This window comes from Oncorhynchus tshawytscha, linkage group LG07 (assembly GCF_018296145.1).
Source record: "Oncorhynchus tshawytscha isolate Ot180627B linkage group LG07, Otsh_v2.0, whole genome shotgun sequence".
Lineage (NCBI taxonomy): Eukaryota > Metazoa > Chordata > Actinopteri > Salmoniformes > Salmonidae > Oncorhynchus > Oncorhynchus tshawytscha.
The window spans coordinates 48,390,462-48,412,697 of record NC_056435.1 but is presented as its reverse complement, the minus strand read 5'-3'; the positions used below and the strand labels follow the sequence as shown (position 1 = coordinate 48,412,697).

At 39.2% G+C, this 22,236-nt stretch overlaps 1 protein-coding gene and 1 pseudogene across 1 annotated transcript; both read right to left on the bottom strand.

The window, feature by feature from the left end:
• Positions 1–5,084: 5,084 nt before the first annotated feature.
• On the bottom strand, positions 5,085–8,854 carry LOC112255500 (annotated as a pseudogene).
• Positions 8,855–18,912: 10,058 nt separating this feature from the next.
• Positions 18,913–22,005, bottom strand: LOC112255501 (homeobox protein Hox-C11a). Its single transcript, XM_024428481.1, has 3 exons — positions 21,259–22,005; positions 20,490–20,498; positions 18,913–19,952 (listed from the first exon to the last, which is right to left on the bottom strand). The coding sequence occupies exons 1-3, from the start codon at positions 21,962–21,964 to the stop codon at positions 19,714–19,716; spliced, it is 954 nt and encodes a 317-aa protein (XP_024284249.1). The 5' UTR covers positions 21,965–22,005; the 3' UTR covers positions 18,913–19,713.
• Between the last annotated feature and the right edge of the window lie 231 nt (positions 22,006–22,236).

Below are 22,236 nucleotides of genomic sequence, written 5' to 3'. Positions count from 1 at the left end.
GCTACTATTCGTGTGCGCAAAATCTATATGTCATGCGTAAAAGTATACTAGGCTATTTGCATTTCCTATAGGCCTAAGCTTTGACTATATTATCATGATATTCATTGTCTCATGATCTTGGTGGTAGGGATATTTCAGATATTCTATAAACATATACTTGTCAAATTATGAATAGGTGGTAAACAAATATATACTGAAAATTATCCATACGTTCCTCTGCATCAGCAATATGCAACAAAAGTATGAAAATATATCCCAGACTGCGACCTGTATGTTTTTGTGTCTACTAATTTGGTTACACATTGACGTTACACATTACAACTTCAAACTAGGCTAAACTATACAGGATACATTATACGTTTTTTTGCATGCTTATCTTTCCATTCTCTTTGATTAGTTGTTTCTATTGTAGTGGCAATCCTTATCTATATCGTTTTTTTGTTTTGTTATTTTAGAGCCAACTATAGCAAAGCACTTCCGTAGAAATCCATAAATTCCATCTCTAATTTCGGTACAGCCAAATCGAACAATCTTTCTTAGGAATCAGCGTGATTACCATCTCATTGGTAAGTGTACAGTAGTTTACATATAAATCATGATTCAACCTTTATAATTGTATGTTCTCTAAATTGGCCAATCAACATGTGTGTAAAATTTGAGAATGCTACTTAGGATATAGAATTACAGATGTTTGTACATAGGCCTATCCCACATTTACACGTTCTGCTCCTGGGCGTATTTGGAGAGATTTGGGTACCGTGTTCTAGTTACGGCTTTATTGAATTGTAACGGTGTAGGACTTGTTTTGCACTCATATAACATCATCCATATTCTAGTTATGGACGAATCTACATCAATGTAAGCCTTGAAATGATTGTTGTCACATTTCCATGCCAGCTTTTTTTCTTTGTTTTACCTTTAAACTGAACAAATAAACAATGATGATTGAGCATTTGTTTCCATTGTGATTTCTTGAAATAAATCAAAATAGGTGTTAACTCTATTTCAAACAACTCACATTATAAAATATCCTAGATCCTCTAAAATATACGTTTCAGGGATGGATATTTTACATTTCAGTTAATTGAATAAATAAAATATCTGGATCTGAAATTAAATTGACATAAACAACCCTGACATAATATTGGGCAGATCCAATTGAACCAACACACACAGACACACACAGACACGCACGCACACACACGCACACACACGCACACACACGCACAATGTAGACCAGTTGCAACTGATTGATTCCATTAAGATATTTCTGTATTTATTTTTTACAAAGTTTTTTATGACTTACATAACAACAATATACTTAAAATACATAGGAGGCTTTACTTTGATTAATCACCCACTTCAAGCGCATTTGAGCACCATGCGGTTGCTAAGAAAATGGAAATGACACACAGCCACACTGCATGCAACGTTGGTCCACTCCGGTGACATCACTGTTCCACAGTCTAGTGCAAGACATGTAAACATGAGGCCTTGACTTCTATTCAATGTTACAGCTATATTGGCTTTATTATTTTGTCAATCCAAGTTTAGGCAATCTAAGCTCATCATTTGCCTAGTAGGCCTAGTTTAAGGTGACATCATCACTGCCAGCAGTAGGCTAATGTGAGGTATATAAGGCTACTTGTATTTCAGCTAAGCTGTAAAGTATAGGCGACACTGACTGATCACGGAATAATGGTCCTAATGAATAAAAAAAAAACATTATAGCCATTTAAAAACGTTATTGAAAACATTAAAAAAACATACTGGTCTTAAATGGCCATGTACTGTTATAATCTCCACCCGGCACAGCAAGAAGAGGACTGGCCACCCCTCAGATCCTGGTTCCTCTCTAGGTTTCATCCTAGGTTCCTGCCTATTTGCAAAGATAGGCGGGACTATCGTTCATTAGTTAATTAAAAGTTGATGGGTTTTTTTAAACTAAAAAATATAGAAGTTTCAGCCCACAAAACCTTTATCGGGTGTAAGAGGATTGAAAAAAATGCTGTTTATGTTTATAACATCATCAATACTCTTGTTATTGCCACTAAAAAATATACATTCCATTAATAATAACATTAAGAACATGAATACAAATTAGCTAAGAGACTGACAGCTCAGTGTGTGCAAGCAGGTGGTTTTAAAATTAATCTTGAAGGTGATTTACGTGTGTGAGAATGGACGTAAAAATAAGATAAAGCTATTTCTCCGTTAATGCAATTGTATATGCCTATCCTAATTCAACACAGCCATATTGATTTAAGCTTTCATAAATTCTCATAAAGCCAAAAATATAAATACAAATATTACGTTATTTCTTGGATATCAAGGCTCAGGGGACTAAGCTCCCGAGTGGTGCTGCGGTCTAAGGCACTGCATCCCAGGCGTCACTACAGACCCTGGTTCGATTCCAGGCTGTATCACAACCGACCGTTATTGGGAGTCCCATAGGGCGGCGCACAATTGGCCCAAAGTCTTTAGGGTTTGGCCGGGGTAGGCCATCATTGTATTAACTGACTTACTTCGTCGAAGAAACTGTATCTCAGGGCCAGAGGCGTCACTACAGACCCTGCTTTGATCCCGGCTGAATCACACAGCACAGTTACCCAGCGTCGTCTAGGTTAGGGGAGGGTTTGACCGGGGTAGGCCGTCAATTGTAATATAAGAATTTGTTCTTAACTGACTTGCCTAGTTAAATTAAATGTTGCTAGCAATAGAGTGCATAACATACCTTGGGATTAAAAATTGAGAGTAGTCGGATTGGAAGAATGCTGTTTATTACAGACGTTAATTTCGTGGAGTGGACTGGAGTAACATTGCGAACTCGTAAACACATTTAAAGACCACTTAAAGGCCTTACTGACTGGAAACGATTGATTAAAGCTCTGGTCGTAAAGGCATTCATATTACCACAGCAGTATTGCCTGGGCCTATACCTTCTCTTACGAGGGTTAAAATGTGTAGACTATACATTTGCTAAAAAATATTTGACATCGGAGATGGCCACCATACACGGCGGATTAAGTAAAGGCCTAATAATATTCCAATGAGTCATATTGTTTTCTAGCTTCTCCTCAATTTACTGGCATATTCAACGAAGATAAGTAGCTAAACTCGGTATACTGTTTTGTGATGTCGACTGAATGTAATGTTTCAAAATGGTTTATATTGCAATCCATGTAAAATTTCAACATTTTGTGTAGGCTATATTTGAGCCGAGATAAAGTGCAAAAGAGAAAGCAAGCCACCACAATGACGAACAATATAGGCCTAAAACAAACCATTATAATCTCAAATGGTCATTTCGATGTTCTTTGATTATATTTCAGTGATCATACAAGTAATATAATAAAATATGTCTATTACAACAAAAGCATGAGTCCAGAGATGAGACTGGGATTTTTACTACTTGGCAGATGTCCCATGGCACCTGGAGACTCTCTTGGAATGCTGAGTAAATCCCTAAAATACCTCCGGTCAATAATCCCGTCTACAAGGTTAGACCTCTAAAGTCTCTGCGCAACAACACAAAGTTGAAAAGGATTTTTTACCCCGTGATGTTTACAGCCCAAATTCTCCCACTGCAGCAATAGACCTTTTAGTGTCCACCACATAAAGCCAAAGAGCTAAGAAAAAAGGGCTCGTCGTGGATATTGATGCCATTTGCGGCGACTCCTGAGCCGAGTGTGTAATCTTGCAGAAATGGACGCCCTTGATGAAGGCTAACTGACGTAATCAAGGCAGTTTCTTGTTGCCGAGCCAGGAAGTCAATCCCAACAACATGAAACTACCTAAACCACGCAACAGCTGAACGTGAAAGGTCAATCCATTGAGGATTAGAGACAATATCAAATGTATCTCATAGTCAAATGTTTTTCTATGTACCGATGGGGAAAAAAATCTATAGAAAATAAAAGAATAACAAAAATGCTGCATATGTAGACAAGGACTAATAATCCTAGGCTATGCTGCGTTTCCATGTTCATCAATTAGATCTAGGCCTACCTGTTAAACTTCGTCAATAGGATACTGGACTAATGACTCCTTTGATATGCTTGATGTCGTTTCGCATATTAGTCATATTTGAAAATAGAAAGATAGGCCTAATATTATGATGTCCACGACTTGAATGCATATCCAGCAAGGAGTGATCACATTTTGTAAGATTCTTTGTAATATTCTATTTTTTGTTGATAGGATAGCATGCTCCATGAACACATTCAGGTTCACAGTCGTCTGTTCATTCTATGACAAAACATCGTTGTCCATCCAAGGCAGAGGTAAATTGAACAAAACTGTCACAGCACACATCGTAATCCAAAATCCACTTGCAAATGTCGAGCAACTCATCAACATAGAAAACCCCCACAACCATCACTGGTCGGATCTGGAATGTCTGCATGAGGTTAAAATACAGCAACAGAAAAACACGAGATACCTTCGGTGTTATGGAAATGAATGTGCTGCCTGATGCAAATATGACAAATGAACAGAGCCAGCCAGACGTGATCTAGTCCAAAGCAAAGAAGGGAAATGCCAGCGGCTAGTCCTACCTTCAACGCAGGTTGCATGCGGGGATCCGTTGCCATGCTCCTGCAGTCGTGTAGTTGCTGACTCTGTTCCATCATATCCATTCCATTAAAGTTATCACCCGGTCTCTTTTTGCTCCATCATTTGCTCCATCATCCGTTGGAGAAGGTCACATTTCCCTCATCTGGTGAAAGAAGTGGCGTGCGCCCGTTTAACCAACCCCATTTTACTCCGGCTCCGTGGGTATAGACCTCCTCCTTCTCACCTTTAAACGCATCTTTACTGCTGCGGTGCACATTATACTTGCAGATCATAAAAACCACCTCTAGCTCTGTACTCCGACCATCATGACGTTACTATTTTATGACCTTGAATTATAGTGGTCACCTGGCTATTTAAATCACCACTATATGGTCGGTCTTTCCACTCACATTAAAACTCCCACTATTGCGCCCCTTCCCTCTCAACTCTCTTTCTCAAAGCAAGCCATAAAGGAAACGAAGGAGAAGGACAGCAAGGGGAAATTATGCTCCATACACATTTTATTTATTTTTGTATAGGCTTATTTTATATCTTTACAAAACGTCCAGACATACTGTTTGCGATAATTATTTGGAAGAGCATTGACTTTATGATGCTGTAATGCACAGGACATCAAGTTCAGATGAACAAAAAACAACAAAAAACAAAACAACATGAACGAAAGAAAGTCAGAGACCAAGTAAATACATAAAAATTCATCAAAAGTGTGTGGAAAACAATTCAAACGCATTACTGTCACTTTAAGACATTTTTCTAAATAATTCATGTCCAGCGTTTTAAAACAATGTGCATCTGGAGAGAGGTTCATAGCATTTCACTGTCAAGTCCTAAAAACTGAAACGTTTGACAAAATCATGCATGAACTCAATTTAGAACCTGCTCTAGATGATTTCTCCTGCATGCTTGTAGCATGTGCAAAGCTGAACCTTGTTTGCCTATGTGTAGCAAACTTCATTAACAGTGGAGTGGAGTTTAGTCTGCTAGCTAATGTGTAGGCTAAGTGTAGTTTTTGTGAAGTTTCTCTTCAAATAAGGTGTAGTCATAAGCAGAGGTTAGCGCTCTCACTCGACTCTCCCTGCGGAATTTCTTGAGTTTCATGCGTCGATTTTGGAACCATGTTTTGACCTATCTGTCAGATAAGTCAATACTCTTGTTCATCTCCAGGCGGCGCTCTCGCGTCAGATACATGTTGAACAATAACTATTTTTCCAGTTCCAGAGTCTGATGTTTGGTGCAACGCTTTTTCCGTCCACTTTTATCTATGATCCATTTTCCAATGCAATTCTCCAATCTGGTGTCCCCTGTAAAAAAGGAATTAGTTGAATTAACATAATTATTCGTTTGTAGCCTAGACGTATCCTAATTTGTGATAGAACATAATAATCACTGGCATATGTAACACACCTTCGCAGCTTATAGGGTTGGGGCCCCCTGGAGGTAGCCCCCCTCCCCCATACATCCACCCACACACGTCATAAACCAAGGCAAACATGTTCAGAATTATAGGAAATTAGCTGTAAAAGTGCAAAATGTTCTCACAGTCTCATGGCAAATGTGTAGAATAACAGGAAACTAGCTTCACATTTTCAAAATGTTCTCTCAGCCTCTTTGCAAAATGTGTAGAATAGCAGGAAATCAGCACTGTAGGCCTATAGTAGAATTGCACTTTGCACTGTAGGCCTATAGTAGAATTTCACTTTGCACTGTAGGCCTATAGTAGAATTGCACTTTGCACTGTAGGCCTATAGTAGAATTTCACTTTGCACTGTAGGCCTATAGTAGAATTTCACTTTGCACTGTAGGCCTATAGCTTAATGGAGTTGCTAATCGATGCTAATATATAATTTCAACTCCAATTGTTTTCTTTCAAGGTTAAATAAAGGTCATAACATGTCGTTGTCTATGATGCCTTAATGCACGGAGGTATAGCCTAATCATAGTCTTTAGTGAGATGATAAATTACCTCTTCTTAGAGAATATAGCTTAACTAATACACAATTATTTGCGTATCTGGAGAAGCCTACGCTCAATCAAGGCCAATTGAAACAATTAACTATATAGAAACACAGGGTCTACGAAAAATGTGAGTTGATCTCATCAGGCAAATAGACTAATAAAAATACATTGTCAATTCATATGAGTAACTTGTGTATTTTTTGGCAATAAGAATTACATTATGTTATTTCAATCCCCTCATAAATAGCATAAGATATACATTAAATGTAGATATTAGTTAATGCCGCAATACAGGTCTTGGTAAGAGGGATGGATACCACGGACGATGTCCGGGGTGTATAGTCGAGTCTATCCATAAAGGAGTCCGGAGGAGTTTCTGTCTTGATTAGGCCTACATGGTGCAGCGGGCACGAATAATAAAGCTAATCACACAGTTCACATGGGGAAACAATCCGGAAATCATAAAGGCTAGTATTCAACGCAGCGCAGTGTTTTGATCATTTTTCAGTGAATTACTGATGAATTACTCTTTTAGAATGTGGGATAAAAGTCTTATATTTTAATAGCAAGTTATTAGTAGGGCCTACTGTAACGAATTTGTCAGATTTAAGGAAGAGAGAAATTAGGGACTGAAGCAACTTTTAATATTTCGCCCTAAATCATACGTTGTTTTTAATTACATGGAAATAGAAGCCTCATATCTGCCGGGTTTAAACAAGAGTTAAATAAATAAAGCATTCATTGTGTAAGCATTGGCGTGAATTTCGGATGCACATGCCGTGGTCACATATGCTCAATACCAGGCCTAAGAAGAATACATAAATAATGATAATAATAATAATAGTCCTAATAATAATAATAAACGAATCCCCATCAGCCTAAAGTTCACCAGTTGGTCCTACAATTGTTTTTATAACTATTTGTCTTTCCTGAACTTACTAAGTAAAACGTCATAACTTGAGGTTGTATGTGTTTTAGATTTGTTGTTTTATACTTCGAAAAAGTATTTACCGACAATGTATCTACAAAATGTTGTTTCGAAAGCGAACAAGCTGCAAAAACATAAGCAATCATACAAACACCCATTCCGTTACCCTTCACCTTCCAGGAAACTTTCATAAGCAAAAGTCTACATTTCTTTGTTTTTTTTGTCTGCGCAGTTTGTCTGTAGGCTATGTCTTCTCGGCTCGGTTTCCCGGGTACAGATTAAATACAGTTTATCTGTACCCGATACTCAAGTATCTGAAGCTGTGCAGTGTGCAATTTCATTTCTCAAAATCAAAAATGTAGTTCAATGGTTAACGGATTTCTGTTCCTCCCATAAAATTGGCACTAGCAAATATGGGCTATGTCAAGAGCATACGCAGTCTACCCTTCCAGATCACCCTCGTAGTCCAGTGAAATAAACAACGAAAAGTAGCCTACAAGCAGGCCTGTGCGTTAACCGGTACTGTGTGAATGTTATTTGGAGATGTTTAGGAAAGAGATAAGGAACGGAGATTCTATAATTATAAAGATGGCGTAGGGAGGGAAGTGTATGGCTTAGGCTACTCAATTTAGGGGAAATGTCTACTTAATCAGCGTGGGATGATAATGCTTATTTATGTGATATAATCCGTGTGTGTGTTACCTTTAACCTCACTGTCTGAGTTGTCTGTGCTTCCGTCCGTTTTGAGGACAATCTCTTTCTCAGACAGTTGTTTCGTTGAGCTGTAATTTTCCTCAAGTTTACTGTCTGCCAGATACGCCTCCTGATTGGTTTCGCAGGTGTAGTTAAATGGTTCTGGATTCTCTGTCCCAGTTTCGACCACAGAGAAGATACTATATAGGCCGAAGCCATGCACATTCTCCTTTCTCGGGTACCGTTGACTGGCTGTAGGCGATTCCGGACGAGAATGTTCGTGCATTTGACTGTGATGGCGTCTGTCAGCCATCCTTTTGTAGGAACAAGGTGAAACAGTCTCCGTGCGTCCGTTTGGATCCCCGCTATATAGGAAGCACATTGAGTCCTCCGTCACACTTTCTGATGGGAAAGAACCTGGGATGCATTTTTATCCTCAGCCAATTTAGCTGCGTTAGGTAATGTTGGTGATGGTAGGTGGTGAGAGCCATCTTTGTCAGAGATGGCGCACCTGGTCATTTGGAAAGAGGCGAAGACGCGATTCCATCATTTCTCACCATCGAACAGTCATACTCGGTCGAAACCTCTAAGAACCTACATTCCGGAACTGCCAAAATAGCCCTTATCTCTGCACACAGAGGATCCTCCTACCAACTATTCCACATGGAATTTAGAAGCTGGGATTCTATTTGGAAATTCCATTGTATTGTTATCTTTCTTATGTTGATACCACTGTTCAGAGCCCTCGTAGAGGATTATAGTCGGGTAGGAAGCTGACATATTCGAGTCGGGGACGTGGAGCATCAAAAAACTTAATCAACATAATTATGGACGTACGAGGCATGCCACGTGACTTTCAGACCAATAGGTGTTTGAAAGTGGCCTTGATGCACCAGACTGCCATGACGACACCAGGGTCAAGTTGTCGAGCTCTATGACAGAGTAAGGGCGCCATCTAGCAGGACAGATACAGACAGGGTACAGACGCAAGTTCCTGAACATACAGTAGTAGAGACTAATTCAAATAGTGTTCTATTGAAATATGTGTTCTAGAAAACAAAAGTGAGCATTGGAGCTGGCGAAAAAGAAGAGGATAAACCTAAAGAAGATATGTTATGTAAATTGCACAACATGTAGGCTGACATTACATCATGATAAGTGCTGTCTTTGATTCTTGTGTAGAGGGTATGCACTCCAAAAAATAAGATTATTGTTATTTCATGCTATTTATTTCATTTAAATGCATCAAGAGCAAAAACAAACGTTTTGACAATGATTATTGAAATATCAACTGCCCAGTAGTTGTATGATTTGATCTTATTATAACTATGTTTTCTAAAGGTAATAACGAAAAAGTATCTGTTGTTTATATTTCTTATAGTTCATTAAAACTGGACATGGCAGTACTTAAGGTCTCTTTCATAGAGTTCTATAAATGGCATGTAATAGTAGAGTATAATAAAAGAGAAAGAACAATACAATTGACGAACGCAGTAGCTTTGTTTATAGGCTGTGCCAGAGTGATAAAGAAAGGAGTGGAATGAGAAAGTGTAACAGGGATGTCAGGTTTATAAACACTATTATCGATAGCCAAAAGGTAATGAATGTGTTTTAGAGAATTTATCTCATTACTATGCATTAACCTGTTGTCAAAAGTCTGTCCTTTTTTTGTGTGCAAACCTTTACATTTGTTTTTATACACTTAGACAGTCGTTGTCTGACAAGTAATTCAAAAGTAAGCAAAAGGCTACTACCCCTTTTGTTTGTCTTTTTTAATTAAAATGATTTAAACCATTTAATTGTTTATGTTTAAAAAAAATCATTTTACTGTCCATTTGCTTGCGTTAATCATAGATCAATATAGTTGAACCACGTATAGGCCATAGGCTACAATAGTGGCTATAATAGTGATGCAAACATTTGCATAATGATATTATTTAATTATGTAAAGGATAATCAACTGCGTTCTCTGGAAAATAATGAACGACGTGGAAGGTGTGTTCCACGATGCGCTACGGGAGTTAAACTCACCTTCCACGGAGTTTCAATATTTTCCAGAGGATGCTATAATTTGGCTATAATGGCAATAATTTAACACATTTTCCATATGTGTTCATTTTCAAGCAGTGCTTGTGTAACGGATGTGAAACGCTAGCTTAGTTAGTGGTGGTGCGCGCTAAATAGACGATGCTTCGAGGGTGACTGTTATTGATGTGTGCAGATGGTCCCTGGTTCGCGCCCGGACATGGGCGAGTGGACGGTCTAAAGTTATACTGTTACACTTGACTTGGGCTGAAATAGGTTCCAGTAATCATTTTGGGTGCCGGTACTGTTTATATTAAGGGGCGGGAGCTCTACAATACTTTTGAGCTAAGATTCTATAAGAGAAACAGGAGCTCAAGCAGTAGACACCATGAGGTGCCTGTACTCAGCTCCAGTGAGCGCCTGCCCATGTCAAGCACTGTTTACAGGTAGAAATGTGGTCAACATCCACTGAAGCAGCTAGCAAGTTTACTTGAAAGCTACAGCAGTTGCCTTGGTAACCAAACAAACAGACTTGCTAGTATAGCTAACCAAACTATCCGTCCTAGCTTGCTATTATGAAAATCGAATTCAATACCAGAAAATGTTTTCAATTCGACTTTAGCTTTCAAAAGCAGCTCAATAGAACATGTAAGAATGAACTATAACCATTTAACTGATATACCGTGCGTTACAAGGAAATAACGAGCACTCTAGAATGCTCTTCAAGCCAATCAGAAAGATTCTTCAGCAATGCCATCATGTAATTAAGCAATAAGGCCCGAGGGGGTGTGGTATATGGCCAATATACTAAGTTTAAGGGCTGTTCTTAGGCAAAACGCAATGCGGAGTGCCTGGATACAGCCCTTAGCCGTGGTAAATTGGCAACAACCCCCCAAGGTTCCCTATTGCTATTAGACACTGGCTACCAACGTAATGTTCATTATACAGTTTAATTATAAACTGGGTGGTTCGAGCCAGACGTGGTATATCAGACCGTATACCACAGGTATGCCAACACATTTATTTTTACAGCTCTAATTAAGTTGGTAATCAGTTTATAATAGCAATAAGGCACCTCGGGGGTTTGTGGGATATGGACAATATACCACAGCACTCTGCGTTGCATCCTGCATAAGAACAGCCCTTTGCCATGGTATATTGGCCATATACCACACCCCATCGGTCCTTGTTGCTTTAAATAAACCCATTTTATCATGGTTAATCTATTTCCATCTATTTTCTTGTAAAACTTACTGCCATTGCTTGTTTGAGGCTTCTATGCCAATATATTGGTAAAAAAACTTGTTTGAGAGAATTTCATAGAGAGTCATCTGTTTCCCCATAGCATGAGAAAACCTACAGAAGAGAGAATAATAATATAGTGACAATTGAATGTTGAGTTTTCTTCGCTGATCCTTAATCATTGGATTCAATCATGTAAGTGTTAATTGTGTTGTGTGACTCAGTAAGTAGCCTACAGAGCACATTGCTAGAAATGCTATGATCGTGGGTTCAATTCCCGCAAAGATCACTTACAGAAACAAAATGTAGTTTGCTAGTGGCATGCATTATTATATATGGTCAACTATACTAGATGTGCATCCGAATCGTTCATATTTTACTTAGTTAAGTTATCTTCCTGTTGACCTCGCTTACATAATCCATGGTGATTTAGAAAATACAACATAAAATTACATTCTCCTTTACTGGAATAACAGATATGCATATAAGCCTATATTTGATCTAACTTCTCAGTTAACGTGCCGCTGTCATAATCTGCCAGAGAGCCTTGCAATTCAAAATAAATGTAATCCACAAATTAGTCAACTATAGCCTACCATCTAAGAATAATTGAAAAACTGGTTTGTTTTGCTGCGACTTTTGCCCTCAATGGCACCGACGGGGAGGTCACTGACAATGATCCAGCCTTTTCACAGCATGTTATGGTGTAGCCTAACGATTTAAACACGGATCAGGGGGATAGAAAGTGAATGTAGGCTTTGCTGGTCGAATCCTATAACGGTAGGGCTAGGCTATATCTGCACGCATCTTAAATCGCCCATTTATATCAATAGCTTACATGATTTATGCGAAACATCCCGTACTTGGCCATTTCTAAAATAAGAATTCAGCCCTTTGAGAATGAGCTTGATTTCAAAGCAATACAAAATGGTGATGTGGCTGTCCATGTTACAATTGATAATATCGCGTCCTTATGTTTGTATGAAATAAAACAGCTAGGCCTATAGCTGGCCTGCCTATAGGGCACAGAGGCTTCATTTACAATCTTAAAAAGGATTGTTAAGAGATCCCGCCTCGTTCAGTGTGGTGAGTTGGCTTAGAGGCTATGTGAGTTTAATACATGGCAGGAACTGGATTACATTCAGAGGTTGGTTCTTAAGATCACAAAAAAGGGTATGTAGCCCATTTCTGGAGCATAGGCCTACTTGATATCAATGACGTTTTTAAAGAGGATGGGCTGACGGTGAGGAGCAAGAGAAGTTATGTGACTGAGTGTTGTCCGTAGCACCTGGTCGACCCGTCTTCCACACATTTGTGAATATCAACAAGATATTGTCAGTAGGCCTATATCATTAGGAACAAAACTAATATGTTTTACAAGGGTGTGTTTAGACAGAACTGATCCAAGGCATTGTGATTGCTTGTTGGCTCTTGTATAATTAAATAAATGAATAGACCCGTCAGCTTTCAGTAAAATCAGCGCTATAATTCCAAAAAGCCTTGAAGTAGGCACAGTGTGCTGAAATGTTAGTGTTTTATACCCATTTTATTATTTGGAGGACAGAATGTGCAACTATCTTAATTTTTATATGAAACGCATTGGATTACCATGGTTTCATAATCTGTATAACATATTAATAGCACTATAACATAATATAAGTGTATATTTCATAAATAAGATCAGTATAAAAACATCGGATCAGTCAGATGTTTTCAGTAGGCAAAAAATATGAACATCTGGGCTTTCTATAAAGGGTTTTCAATTAATAAAGTAGCCTTAAAATATGAACATCTGGGCGTTCTATAAAGTGTTTTCGATTAATAAAGTAGCCTTAAAATATGAACATCTGGGCTTTCTATAAAGGGTTTTCGATTAATAAAGTAGCCTTTAAATATGAACATCTGGGCGTTCTATAAAGTGTTTTCGATTAATAAAGTAGCCTTAAAATATGAACATCTGGGCTTTCTATAAAGGGTTTTCGATTAATAAAGTAGCCTTCAAATATTTCTAAATCTATTGGTTTTATTGGGTATCGCGATGGAATTCAACACATCTGAAAAAACATTGCTTAAATAAGAAGGTATGAGCCAGATGTAGGCTATGTCGGCGTTCGTTTATTGATTTTAGGTCACCTTGCTGCCGACTCACTACACCCCAAAACCTTAAAATATAGAATCTTATTACACAAAACACACACTCGTGCTCAAATCCTGTGACGTTCCAATATCCCAGGGTGAACGACCTTAACATATGCACACCCATGCACACAGATAGCTTACCTGCGCGGGTACGCTGAACGGGCCAGGGGTCTAGACCTGCATAGAAAGTTTACAAGTTAGAATATAAACACGAGCACATAAAAGACCAGTCTGAATTGAAAAATAGCATGCACATTTTCTGAAAATTGCAATCTTAATGATAAGAAGTTGCATCAATGGAGACGTTTTAATGGTTAAACACCCGTTGCCAACATTAGACGGACTATTATTATTTATATCCATGTTCTTATTCTTCACATTCACATTCCTATATTAGTAATTCATTTTAGCTTAATATGATTAGACTACTATACGGGTAATTATATATGTGTTTTAGGCTACTTATTACTATTTCATGCTTCACGAAGCATAACGTAACAATATAAGAGTCAAAATCATACCGAAAACGGGCGTTCAGGGTAGTCTAGTGGTCAGAGCGTCTAGTAACCGGAAGATTGCAAGTTCAAACCACCGAGCTGACAAGGTACAAATCTGTCGTTCTGCCCCTGAACAGGCAGTTATAACCCACTGTTCCTAGGCCCTCATTGAAAATAAGAATTTGTTCTTAACTGGCTTGCCTAGTAAAATAAAAACCTAAATCCTTGATGGTGTAACACGCAGCTAATCCTCCACAACACACACTAAAATGGAGTCTGCCTTCATGCCATCAAAGTAACAGTAAAATAATATTACATTTGAAACAACGTTGAGCTATTTTGCAATTGAAGCCCGCTCGACGCAGGTTCTCTGCCTTAAATCAAATTATAAATCTGCCACGTGTGATATAGGCCCACAAGATAAGTCAGCATAATATTACATTTGAACATCGTAAAAATCTTAAACAATTTACCAAACTGCACATAGGCTTGTCATCGCCTTGCTGGGTTAAGCGAAATATCGTTCTCTGAAATAATGTGCACTCACACACATAGGCATATACACAGTCTATCTCTCTGTCACACACCCACCCACCATTATGCACACCATACACCAGAAAGACCTTTACGCACAAACAATTGCTTTTTGGAAACCTGACCTTGATTTCCTAAAGATGTTCATCACTGCATCCTCTCGTCCAATTGCATGCCTTCATACCATAAGCCTAGCTAGCTTATAGGCTAAATATAATTTTTTAAGACCCATACTAACAAAGCCTTCAAAAGAGCACGCTGGTATCGCAGTTGTGCCTGTAGCTTACAAGCAATGTAGGCTATAATCAAAGTAGCTATTATTCTTTCTCCTCCCTGTGGTTCTCTTCTCAATAGAGGGCTATCGTACCATTAGGGCCTTGTTCAACAATTGTCTATCTGGTGCGGAAGCGTCGCCTCGTGGTCATAACAAAATTGACGTAACACCAAATAAAGCGCAGTTTTTTTGTGGGGCCCTGGATTTGTGTGGGGGTCTGGATTTATTTGATTGTACCACAGCCACGACTCCTACCCGATTAATAATGTCAAGAGGTCAATTAGGAGAGCATGTATTGATTATGTCAATATTGTAAACAGAGATCTGACACACCTTTGAGTGACGTTGGACACCACCAGACACACTCCAGAGACTGCTGGTCTCATAGGCACATGCACACAAGAGTAAAATGAGGGAGAGGCGAGAGCCAAGAAGAGCAGGCAATCTGATGCCGTGAGAGAGACCCTGAATTGTGAAAAACTCCAGTTCAGGCCCAAGGTCCCTCAGCGGGGTGTGAGAGCAGTAGTGTGAGAGTCTTGATCTCCATCATTGATCCAGAACCTACTCCTCTTCCCTCAGCCATATGTATTTTATCACCCGGTAGGCATATTATGCAAAATTAGTTTGAGGGGGGGTTACTTGAGCTATAAGCCAAAATTATACATGTTTGGTCATCAGCCAATCCATTTTGAATTTGGAACTAAATGGAAAAGGCATATTTAGGCATACACACGTTAGCCCTCAGAACAGCCTCAATTTGTCGGGGCATAGACTCTACAAGGTGTGGAAAGCATTCCACAGAGGTGCTGCCCCATGTTGACTCTAATACTTCCCACAGTTGTGTCAAGTTGGCTGGATGTCTGTCCTTTGGATGGTGGACCATTCTTGATACACACCGAACACTGTTGAGCGTCAAAAACTCACGTGTTCCAATTCTTGATAAACTCAAGCCAATGCGCCTGCCACATACTACCATACCCGACTCAAAGACACTTAAATTAGTTGTCTTACCCATTCACCCTCTGAATGGCACACATACACAATCCATGTCTGCAATAGTTTATGCTGCAATAGTTTATGTGTTGGGGGGCTAGTGTCAGTCTGTTATATCTGGAGAATTTATCCTGTCTTATCAGGGTTCCTGTGTGAATTTAAGTATGCTCTCTAATTCTCTCTCTCTTTTCTTTCTTTCTTTCTTTCTTTCTTTCTTTCTTTCTTTCTTTCTTTCTTTCTTTCTTTCTTTCTTTCTTTCTTTCTTTCTTTCTTTCTTTCTTTCTGTCTTGGAGGACCTGAGCCCTAGGACCATGTCCCCAGTCCACCTGGTCTTGCTGCTGCTCCAGTTTCAACTGTTCTGCCTGCGGCTATGGAACCCTGACTTGTTCACCGGATGTGCTACCTGTCCCAGACCTGTTGTTTTCAACTCTCTAGAGACTGCAGGAGCGGTAGATATACTCTGAATGATCGACTATGAAAAGCCAACTGACATTTATTCCTGAGGTGCTGACCCGTTGCGCCCTCTACAACCACTGTGATACTTATTATTTGACCCAGCTGGTCATCTATGAACATTTGAACATCTTGGCCATGTTCTGTTATAATCTCCACCCGACACAGCCAGAAGAGGACTGGCTACCCCTCATAGCCTGGTTCCTCTCTAGGTTTCTTCCTAGGTTCTGGCCTTTCTAGGGAGTTTTTCCTAGCCATGGTGCTTCTACACCTGCATTGCATGCTGTTTGGAGTTTTAGGCTGGGTTTCTGTACAGCACTTTGTGACATCAGCTGACGTAAGAAAGGCTTTATAAATACATTTGATGTCTCAATTGTTTCAAGGCTTAAAAACCATTCTTCCCTTCATCTACACTGATTCTAGTGGATTTAACAAGTGACAACAATAAGGGATCATAACTTTCACCTGGAATCACATGGTCAGTCTATGTCATGGAAATAGAGGCTATTCCTAATATTTTGGACACTCAGTATATGTAGGCCTATATCTAACTATTATTTCATCCTGTATGTATGAGACTTTTGAAGTAGCCCATATGAGGCCACATGAAAATATGGAAAATGCAAAACGTTTAGTTTATTTGGAGTGTTGGACAGTGTTATACACTTAGACCTCAAAGTTCCAATCTGGTTTAACAAAATACATGTTACACTATTCAATTGCTTGAGGACGTCAAATTGCTGCACTCCAGATGTCAAATTGGGGCTGCTTTTCCATTTCAATTAGCCTACAGCAAATTAATTATAATAGTGTGATCATGCAAGGGGCGGCAGGGAAGCCTAGTGGTTAGAGCGTTGTGCTAGTAACCGGAAGGTTATCAGTTCAAATCCCCGAGCCAACAAGGTACAAATCTGTCTTTCTGCTCCTGAACAGGCAGTTATCCCACTGTTTCTAGGCTGTCATTGAAAATAAGATTTTGTTCTTAACTGACTTGCCTGGTTAAATAAAGGTAAAATTAAAATAAATAAAAAATGCATATAAAGCGTATCCAAAACAGACTAACTGTTTTGCTTATTTTGGGTTCACAAATACCTAAAATTAAACAGATATTAAACAATAGCAAACAAAACATGGCAAATTGTTTTTCAAAAATCTAACACATTCATAACAGGTTGAAAAAAAAACATTAGCCTATTATAGCGTCAGTTTTCAGGAGGTCAATGGTAGGTTCTCTAAACATCCCCCTTCAAACCCCATCCCCCATTCCCCCCGACACTCTTTCGTTTGCAACCCTCATTGGCTGGCTCACCAGTTGGTACCCGCATTTTCGAGAGCAAAGCCAGTCTCGGATTCAACTTTATTGCGTAGGGTTAAAGGTGATGGCCTTGACTTCACGAAAGTTCAAAGACAATATCTCTTTCTTTCTCGCAAAACATCAAAATACACCTAAACGTTCAAAGTCCTCCATATCTGTAAATTGTTGCGCATCGGTATGAATAACATTAGATATAGCCTATGCGTAAATGCGTCGGCAGCCACAGAGTAAAAAACATGTCACAGCCGCAGGACATCAGTGGTGAGGTAAAGGCCTATACCAAATGGTCGATAAACTTGAGTTTTTTTCTCTCCAGAAACGGATATCCAAGTTGTCGTCGTTTTGTTGTCCCAAGCGCAAATGGATAAAGATATAGGCCTAGTGGATGACGTGAAGATAGTGCGCTCGGGATGTTATCTAAATCAGACATGTTTCAAATAGGATGTTTATATGTTTTTACGTAAACGGCCACCTATAGCCTACTCGACCTCTCTATTTACGATGGAAGGAATCTCTCCACTGGGCAGACGGTGTAATTAAGAGAAAAGTAGCTATTTAGTGCCCCTGTCTTTATGACAGTGTCTAGACCAGGCCAGCTCATTGACACATTCACTCAACAACATCACTAACACGCGCACACATGCACGCACACGCAACTGTGTTTTACTTTACATATAGCCTATAGGTCATACATGGACGAAAACAAATTCAACATTATAGCACCTCTAATTATTTGCAGAGTTTTCCGTGAAAATAAGAGAAGTGGGCAATTAAGACAAATGTAGCACCCTCATGTTCATGAAAAATAGTTTAACTATGTTACAAGCACTCCCAATATTTTAATCTGACATTTTACCTAGTTTTAGCCTATTGATTTGTGTGTAGACAAGTATTTTTGATTTGTAGCAATTAGCCTACCTAGTTGAGTTCTGAGAAAGAGCCTATACTTATTTTCCATGAATCTTAACATGAAATCTCAACGACTTGTCAGGGACATGTATAGGGTTTCACAGCGTTTTATTTGTATACTGTGCTATTAAGGGCCTACTTAAGAAGTCAAGTAGAACGTAACTTGCAATGATCTTCTACAAGCATTGAGGACTAGCCCAACTGATTCTGCAAAAGACCAAGCATTCTGCATGAATACACAAAGTATAATATTACGTTCTCGGTAGTTGTTCGTTGAAATACAGACCTAGACACAGTAAAAAAATAATAATATAAAACTCTCAAAGAATGGCTTGTTGTAAGAATCACTATTCGTTTATTTTTATGTTACATTCTTTCACTTGATGCATATAGGCTTATGCAACATCATATCTTAATACTGCATAACATGTAAATGTAAAGCAATCAACAAAAAGCTGGCTATAGTCAAAGAGCTTGTAGCCCTACAGCTAAGTTGTTTTCAGAATTCTTGAAAATATAATAATTAGGTTAAGTGATAACATTTTATAAACAAATGAAATATATATATACAGTCATATAGTCAAAGGAGATTCATTTGGGACCGATGATTCGTGGCGAAGTTCTTGGTTGCTGCAAAAATGTTTATATATCTGCATATCTATGAAGAAGAGTCTGTGCGGCTGTCCTCAAGTCGGTTCAGTTTGGAGCAAAATCATTTTCACAAAGAAAGGATAATGATGTAATACAGAGATACAGAGAGAAATGTCACTGGAAAGACAGAATTTCACAAGTGAATCGAAATAGGATATAATCAAACAAAAATAAATACTGATGTTGTACTTGCCATTACGTTTCAAATTTTTGGCCGAATGTGACAAACGGTAAATATAAATCTTTCATTGGAAAAAAATGGAATAGTTTACCTTCATTGCTCTGCTATTGTCAGAGATACATTTCTCCAATGTCTTGTTTTATGCTGGTTCATGTTATTGGTTCAACAAAACAAGGAAACGTAAAACATATTGATAACTTATTTTCTTTCCAGTCCCAGCGTTTCCATGAATGACCTATAAACACTTGTTTTTGGCCAGTCGAGTCCGGCCTTGTCCTCCAAAGGCAATTCAGTTTTAGAGATGATAATATTGATGATTATTTCTCACCAAAACTGCCAGTTTAGAGTTTAGTTCACAAATAAGGGATTTCCAGAAAAATACTGCAGCCGATCTCGGCTTAATTTCTTTTCTTTCATTCGGCGGTTCTGGAACCAGATTTTGACCTGACGGTCAGTGAGGTTTAGCATTCTGGAGAGCTGCAACCGTTTCTCCTTGTTGATATAAACATTAAAGAAGAACTCTCTTTCCAGTTCCCGAATCTGGAACTTCGTGTAAGGACACCTCTTCTTCCTGGTGCGTGGTGTACCTTAGAGCAATATAAAACAAATCATCAGGAGAATGTAAGGTCGAGTGTTTTTTCAAATGAAACAAGCATTACGATACACGCTGAAACGTATGGGGATTCAGAACGTAGGTATGTTAAGTTTGATAAAATGCAAGTGTCCTAAACACGTAGCCCACCCTCAAGCCTGCACATTCATTTTCTTTCTCTGTATCTTTAAATCCATGGCCCCCAGTGCCATCCTCTTGTAACATACAACTATAATCAACCATCTCTATAAAATCTATTGACGAGTTTTGTAACGCTATTCACGAAACGACAGACATTGCACTTCACCTCACTACCTGCCTTACATTCCCCACTCAACACTGCCATAATAAATGGGAATGTATGGCTATCATGGAAAAAATGAACCTTCCTTTCATATCATAATGCGATCATCTATAGCGAATTAACACTGCATACCTAGATAGCATTACTGCCAATCAAATAGGTGGGATATAATTATAGGCTAGAGACAAATTCTTCCATGCCTCTATGGGGGCGCTTGGGCCTACGGACTGGGAGCCACTGTTTATAAGTCTCAAATGAATATGAGTGAATTATATCTAGGCTATTTGCTTATTGGTTTATCATATTCTACATGGACTATAACAAAACCGAACGAGTTTGTTGGTGATTTACAGAATAGCCTAGAGTAAGATCTCAACGCTTGGAAGTTTTAAATAATTGATTACCCTACAAACTAAAATACTGGGCTAGCCTACTTGCACGGTTACCAATACATATGCACGTTTTGAGAAGAGCATAGGTCCCAAAGAAACAAAACAATATGATTATCACAACTATTATTAGGCTATTATTTTTTACATGCAATCTCGATCGAACAAATATGCTAGCTGCTGTTAATGCGTAAAGCAACCTGTCCAGAGTAGCAACACAGTAGCATTTCTGCATCTTACAGGAGGCTGCTGAGAAGGGGGGGGGGGGAAATCAAAGGACACCCAAAAGCAGTGTTCTGCTCAATTGCTTTTTACCCTCGACAACTTGGTGAAACATCGCCCAGCGCAAGTTCATGACCAAAGTTACCGTTTGTCACAATAGCGGGCTATTAAAATTTCACAGACTGGGAGAGCTGCTGCCTGCTGCCTGTGTGTAACGTATCGTTTTTTTCAAAGCGCTTTCCCATCGTAAAATGTTTTCTTGTAGGAAGAAAGAGCTTTGTAGGTTATAATAAAATCCGTTGAATGCTTATAAAACTCCACATAAAATCTGACCGACAAAAATACCGGGCTAGTCCTTTAACCTTTTTTACAGCTTCGGTACCTACTCGAGTGGCTTGTTTTGTTGGCGCTGTCGTCTTTCTTGCCCGATGAAGAAGCACAAGAACCAGAATTAACGTGTTCATCTTCATCCTCTGGGTCTTTATCAGGGCCTGTGGCGCTATGGAGGAGGGCGGCAGGCGGCTGAGACTCCGAATCCAGCTTACTGGATTCACCGTTCTGAGCACAGTTCTCTGTCGAGCTGTTTTCGGTCCCATTGTGTGTGCTTTCGAAAAAGCGATCAAAGCCCTGCGGTAGAACGTGGTTTTTCCCCACACCCGAATAAAAGCCTGTGGATAGGTGGTTGGAGCTTGGGTGGTTGTGGTGATGATGGTGATGACTGTATACACTTTCGTTTTTCATCAGCATTTCTGTCATGGTGGACGATGGCGGAAGGCAGTCTCTATGTACCAGTTCCTCCCCAGAGTAGCAGGACGCATAGTTCCCTCTATGGTGCCACTTAGTTGAGGGGTCCAAACCGTAAGAAACGTCCCGAACCGGTTGCACTTGGGAGAGGTTCGTGGAGTACGGGTAGGTGATTTGCCGAGATGGGGCCTGTGGCAGGAACGAAGAGACAGCAGAAAATTCGGGGACGTAATATGTGCAGCTGGGGAGGTAAATGTTGGACGCACAGCTCGCTCTGTCTCCGAACTCGGAAGTCCTGTCTTTTCGCGTCTGTGAGCAGAAGTTTCCCAGATTAACCGAGTTAAACATCTTTCTCCCCGTTCTCTTGCACTATAGATAGATGTATTGGATTCGAACTGCAGAAGGAGAAAATTTGGGAAGGCGAGATGACGTGCTATCCGTCTAAGTCGCCCCAAGACACGTGATTGAAAGTAGATATTGTCATATATCAATTTGGAACACTTACATGTGTAGGAGTGGTTCACTTAGGTAAAATATAGAAGGTTCAAACGATTGGTTTTCCAACACCGCATGAGTATTATAAAAATCAATATCAGGTATCTTACCATTTTTTGCTTTAG